Source organism: Chelmon rostratus, chromosome 16 (assembly GCF_017976325.1).
Source record: "Chelmon rostratus isolate fCheRos1 chromosome 16, fCheRos1.pri, whole genome shotgun sequence".
Lineage (NCBI taxonomy): Eukaryota > Metazoa > Chordata > Actinopteri > Chaetodontiformes > Chaetodontidae > Chelmon > Chelmon rostratus.
The window spans coordinates 13,666,510-13,672,864 of record NC_055673.1 but is presented as its reverse complement, the minus strand read 5'-3'; the positions used below and the strand labels follow the sequence as shown (position 1 = coordinate 13,672,864).

The 6,355-nt window shown below is 44.5% G+C and overlaps 1 protein-coding gene across 1 annotated transcript; it reads left to right on the top strand.

Moving 5' to 3' along the window:
* The first annotated feature begins 395 nt into the window (after positions 1 to 395).
* LOC121619714 (cartilage associated protein) lies at positions 396 to 5,924 on the top strand. Its single transcript, XM_041955578.1, has 7 exons — positions 396 to 916; positions 2,380 to 2,529; positions 2,941 to 3,112; positions 3,214 to 3,342; positions 3,463 to 3,608; positions 4,878 to 4,961; positions 5,527 to 5,924. The coding sequence occupies exons 1-7, from the start codon at positions 455 to 457 to the stop codon at positions 5,602 to 5,604; spliced, it is 1,221 nt and encodes a 406-aa protein (XP_041811512.1). The 5' UTR covers positions 396 to 454; the 3' UTR covers positions 5,605 to 5,924.
* Positions 5,925 to 6,355: the final 431 nt, after the last annotated feature.

Genomic DNA, 6,355 nt, shown 5'->3' with positions numbered 1-6,355 from the left:
AGGGGGGGCAGACCAGGCAGGAATGCCTCTACGTGGCAGTGGGAGGGGGAGGGACACTCCAATCTCAGCAGGGATTTAATTAGAGGCCAAGAGGAAACAAGTTGTAACTTTAAAGAGAAGTGTCTCATAGGATCATATCTAATCATAATAAAGAATAATAAATGAGGAATATCTCCCTGTGTTCTGATGTTAAATTATTTTTTAAAAGTCCACTCTCTTAGGTTTCTGTGTGTGGACAGAACAACAACAGTGATTTACTTTCGTGATTTAGTGGGAGGAGCAGCTCCAGCAGCCCCCACCCGCCGGAGCTACTGCTCCAGCCCTGCGCCCGGGGGAGGAGAGGCCTTGTCCGGATACGTGGAGGAACTTGAGGCGGTCCCAAAGACCCACGCACACCGACGGTCCGGGCTCATCCCAGCCAGCCAGCCCCTTCCACCATTTACCAAACTTAAAAATGGCACCCTCCACTCCTCCCCAACTCTTCTCTGCGCTGTTAATCGCGTTTTTCGCCTCCGTTGTGGACTCCCAGTATGAGAAATACAGCTTCAGGAGTTTCCCCAGGAACGAGCTGATGCCTCTAGAGTCCGCTTACAAGTACGCGCTGGACCAGTACACCGGGGAGAAGTGGAAGGAGACGGTGGAGTACATGGAGGTGTCTCTGCGGCTCTACCGGCTGCTGCGGGACAGCGAGGCCTTCTGCAACCTGAACTGCAGCTCCGTGAGGCTGGAGGAAGAGCAGAAGTTTGCGGAGTTTCCAGAGCTGCGCGCGTTCGGTAACGTTATGAAGAGGGCGCAGTGCCTGAAGCGCTGCAAACAGGGGCTGCCCGCTTTCAGGCAGACCATGCCCAGCCGGGACACCATAGATGAGTTTGAGAGGAGGGAGCCCTACAAATACCTGCAGTTCGCCTACTTCAAAGTAAGCAAATGCGTCAACTATGTGAGGTCATCAGGGGCTTCAAGGGGCTCCCGACAGAGTCAAACCTAGAGGGCTTTTAGATGTGACTGTCAACCTTATGATGATTGTCAGTGTAACATTACACATAACACTGCATCCACAGTTTCTACTTTAACGTCACTGACAGTGATTTTTCCTGAAATGCGTCCTGACGTCACCTACGTGCCACGGATGCACATGGGGGGGCTCTGCTGTGCAAGAGGGGAGGTCCTGAACTTTTTACCTGTGCATGCTTGGTGTTTTCTTGTTATTCCTATGAAGAAGTCACAGGAGAGAAGCACTAATAAAGATAGACAAGGACATTTTACTGGTCATCGCCTCCACAGGGAACTACTGCAGGAGCAGGTTTAGATTTTGGATTAGGTTCAGCTCATTTTGGGTCATGCATTTGTGACGGTTAAGGTCTAATTTACAATAAATATAAATATGCAGAGGTGTGGCAAATTATAGGAGAAACCTGTAAAAGAGTTTAGAAACGTAACAAATGCAGATGCATTTTCCTGTCATGGTTGTCAAGTATCAGTATTTTATATGCTGAGTAACTGCGGCCTGTAATCTAAAGAATCGCCAAATTAATCTGAGTGATCACCTGTTTCCTAGAATAGAACATGTCTGTCCTGATGGCCTCGACCAGAATGAAGACCCACAGGGGTCACAGAGGGGTCTGATTAGTGTGAAGATGACATAAATCACATGATTTGGCCTTCAGAGTCATCAGCGGCGCTCCCTTTTTAACACTTGATTTTGGACCGACGTGTTCTCCACCACTGCCATCATTAAAACACTCAAAATGTAGTGTTTTGGTAAAAATAAAGGTGTTTGTCCCTCCAATAAAGTCACAGAGCTGCTTTGGAGGCATGTGTTCACATGTTACAAAGACACTTTATGTTAGTTTTGCCTTTAATTTGTCACCTGTCTGCATGTAACACCGTGGCGTTTCCTGACTACTCTTCTTAGGTGATGGTGTAATAGAGTGTGGCTTCAGGGGTCTTCACAAGGAGTGACCTTCTGTCCTTAGAGTGGTTCAATTTTATTATTGTATCGGTCCTCTGAGGACCACCTGCCTCTCTTCTTCTTTGGGAGAGATTGCAGGAATCGGCCATTTTTAAGTTACACTTTACAATAAGGTAAAATAAATACTAGTTGTTACAACGAAATGAGTGAGGAACAGATGAGGAGCAACCAGATAATTGGCAAATCTCTATTAAGTAGCTCTTTCATAACTCTGAATCAGCTGCTGAGTATAACAGAACTAACATTGATTTCCTAATTATCTGCTAAATAGTCCTCGTTCAGAGTCATTCAGTTAGTACTTGGTAACTGCTCATTATATTTCATGCCACGTTGTAGCGTTTGCTTTCCGTTTGTATTATTTCCTCTACTGATCAGCTGTTGAAAAGGTGTGTCTGCATTATTTGTCCCAGTCTAACAACCTGGCCAAGGCAGTGTCTGCTGCCCACACCTTCCTGCTCAAACACCCAGATGATGAGATGATGCAGAGGAACATGGCCTACTACAAGAGCCTGCCTGGAGCCGAGGAACACCTCAAAGACCTGGAGACCAAATCCTATGAGGTGCACGCACGCCCGCGCACACACACACACACACACAGAATCACGTCATTCATAGACACCCAGTGCTTCCAAAAACGGGGCCTGCAGACCTTCAGTGGAACTTGACAGGGCTGTAGTGGCCCCAGCAAAATTAGGAGGTTTCATCTCCACCCGCCATCTTCTACTGTAAAAAAAAATATGTATTTGTATATTTGTAATGTTTTATTCTGATGTTTTGTCAGTTTTTATAGCCTGGTCTTGAGAGAAAGGTTATTTTATTTAGCTGATAGATAATTAAATTTAACTATACCAGTAAAAATATAACCGACTTAGGTAAGAATGTGAACCATGAATGATGCTTCAGTGATGCAATAATGCCCAAAATAAACATCCAGCGACATGATATTTTGTTGTATGTGTGTGTTATTGCAGACATTATTCGTGCGTGCAGTGCGGGCGTATAATGGAGAAAACTTCCGTACCTCGGTGTCAGACATGGAGCTGGCTCTGCGGGACTTCTTCAAGGTCTACGACGAGTGTCTGGCTGCATCTGAGGGCCCCAGAGACGTCAAAGACTTTAAAGACTTCTACCCCTCCATAGCCGGTCAGTTCATACCTGTTCATATTTTTTTTTATCAGATTACTTTTGCTTCTGAAAACTCCTCAAGCAGTCTGGTGCAGAGCTTTGATTTTGTTCCTCCTCAGATCACTACATAGAGGTCCTCGACAGGAAAGTGAAGTGCGAAAGTGACCTGACACCAGTCGTCGGGGGTTTTGTTGTTGAGAAGTTTGTGGCCACCATGTACCACTATCTGCAGTTTGCCTATTACAAATGTGAGCAGCATGTTGTTACCAGTTTGTTACTATTATGTGCACGATAGACCTTTTTTGAGATCTGCTGTGACTTATCAAGGAAAACATTGGGGTTAAATGCTGTAATTGTTGTGGTTTCAGTGAAAGACCTGAAGAATGCAGTACCGTGTGCAGCCAGCTACATGCTCTTCGACCCCAGCGATGAAGTTATGAAGAACAACGTGGCCTATTACAAGTTCCACAAAAGCGAGTGGGGACTAACAGAGGAGGACTTCCTACCCAGATCAGTGAGACATATTAATGACTACAAACCTCCTGCACCGAAACTGAAGCACACACAGTTCATGTCCCTAGTTTGTGTTTTGGAAGAAAAAGGTTTTCAGGAAGAATGACGAGAAACGTTAAAGCCCCTATTTAATTTTCTTCATCTTTACGAACACCTTTAAAGAACAACGTGACACTTTGGGAAACCTGCGTACTCCCTTTCTTGCCAAGATGATCCACACCACTTTCATGTTTGTGTGTTAAATATGAAACTACAGCCAGCAGCTGTAGCGGTTAGCTTAGCTTAGCACAAGTCTGTGCTCCATCAGTCTCTGAAAGGAGTGTCCGCTGGTTGCCTCAACCTCACAGTGACAGCACAACTCCAGAAAGTCAGTGCGTCCACACAGAAATAGAAATAACCCCAATAAAACCGAAATTTGTTGCTTTTACACTTTGTTGTTTGTGCGGATTAAATAAAGAGATGCAACATGTCAATTAGTGAGCTTTGGAGGTGGTGCTAGGCAGATTTTGTTTGGACAAAGCCACGCAAGCTGCTTCCCCCTGTTTCCAGTCTTTATATGAAGCTAAGCTAACTGTCTGCTGGCTGTATATGCTTTATATTCAACAGTCAGACATGCAAGTGGTATCAGTCTTTCCATGTACGCTACTTAGTGGCAAGACAGCAAAATGCTGAGCTGCTGCAGTAATTATTTTGACTGCTAAGGTAATGTGGAGAGTCTCTTATTCAGTTAGAAAAGAAGATTGAATATAAATGAATTGTAAAGCCACCAGCAGCAGCCTGTTAGCTTAGCTTAACAGAAAAACTTGAAACAGAGGAAAACAGTTGGCTTTATTCTGTCTGAAGGCAACAAAACCCTCGTAAGCTCGGTAATTAACATGTTACATGTTGTAAAACATCTGAAAACCACAGTGTGAAAGTGGCGACTTGTGGTTTCGCTGTGGTTATGAGCCTATTTTTTTGTCCAGAGACTTTGTGGCGTCTTCCAGGGTAGTTGTTTCCCCGCCTGCAGTCTAAGGCTAAGCTAAGCTAGCCGACTGCTGGTAGCTACATACCTGAAGGACAGATGTGATAGTGGTCAAATGCTTTTCAAATGTAACTCCTGTGGCAATAAGTCAACCAATTTCCCAAATATCCATCCATTCCTGTAAAGTTCCCTGGAGTGACTTCATGTGAAACTGATTCAGTGCTCTGCTTTCTTTCCCTGTTCACTCTAACACACATTTTACCTGATGTGTGCCTGTGTGTGTTTGTGTGTGTGTGTGTGCTACAGGAGGCATTGCGGTACTACAATATGACCACCATGCAGCTGCAGATGTTGGAATTCTCCAAACAGCATCTGGCGAGCGACGATGAGGTGCGTGCCTGTATTTACATATCTCTGTGGTGTCAGTACATCACAGGGCGTTTCTAGCCGGGAGGTGATCTTTGATCAAGTGAAGGGAACTGTGTAGCCTTAAAATAGACCTGCACGATTCCCATGAAATCAGCCAGTGTCTGGATGAGGTTGTTTGTGGCTCTCGCTGCCTCTGTCCTCATGTACCTTATGGAAAAACCCTGGATACCTCACTCTGGTCACATGACACGCTGCAGCACAATGTGGGCCCTGTGTTTATCAGGCTGCAATATCACAGACGGCCATAAGGGGGCATCATGACACCGGCATTTCTTTAAGCTATTATGATGCAGCACAAGGAGTGTGGCCATCAGGGCAACCCAACATAAGCCAGGATTACATGCTGTATGTGGTAAATACCATTCAGTTCTTGACTGTAATCTCTTTAGTAATGCCAGGTATGAGAAATCACAGATGAAACTGAGTGGGGGGATTTATGCTGATTCACTTGGTGCAAAATGTCACTTTGAAACAAAACAGACCCTCCTGAATTGTTTATTTTCTTTCTGCGTACATGTGTCTGCAGGGGGAGGTGGTGGAGTTTCTAGATGAGTTCCTGGACGAGGATGAATACCCCACGTTGGAAAGTCCGCCGAAACACTGAAAAACAAACAACAAAACAGCACCAGCACTCCATAGTCTCTATTTATTGGGTTTTGTATGAGGCTCTGATTGTGTTCTTATCTGCAGATCCACATCCTGAATATTTTTTTTATTTTCCTATGTTATGCTCTAAATATCCAGTTGCGAGGTATGGACATGCAGCACAGTGCCTAATGATTTAAAGACAATGACGATTATAGAGATAGAAATATTTTTACTAAACTGTTTTATGGATCCATTCCTCCACTGTGAATCCTGTATCTTGTCTCTCAAAGATGCTCATTTTTACAATGAAATAATAATAAAACTTGCCAAACACCAGACCGTTCAAGTAATCATTGCAGTGTTGTTGTAATACCTAAATCATTAGGACTCACACCTAGGGGGGCTTAAGTATTTTTCTTGAACGTGACTTAAATTCTTAATTAAACGATCGATCGACTAATACTCAGTATCAGTCCATTGAGTTTTGACAGGAGAGAGGAATGAGTGGGTGGAGAGCTGAAGGGGTGAACAAGCAAAGCAGGTACGTTTACAGCGGCCCTTCAGACGAAACCCGGGGCTGAGCTGGGCACAGAGACACCCAGAGAAAACACTGAGTTGTTTAATAATGTTTGAACATTGAGTCTCTGTGCAGTTTGTCACACGGCGATGTTAAAAACCCACTGGCGAACATTCTCGCTGCGTTAGTGCGTCTCTCATTCCTCTCCTGCCTATATTTACCTGTTCTTTTTATGACTTCTCCTTCTCCC

Excerpts from the sequence above, each read along its gene's own strand:
- LOC121619714 (XM_041955578.1), top strand. The coding sequence starts at position 455 with ATGGCACCCTCCACTCCTCCCCAACTCTTCTCTGCGCTGTTAATCGCG. Across the intron at positions 3,343-3,462 it reads GCAGTTTGCCTATTACAAAT|TGAAAGACCTGAAGAATGCA; the intron begins GTGAGCAGCATG and ends TTGTGGTTTCAG. Across the intron at positions 4,962-5,526 it reads ATCTGGCGAGCGACGATGAG|GGGGAGGTGGTGGAGTTTCT; the intron begins GTGCGTGCCTGT and ends ATGTGTCTGCAG.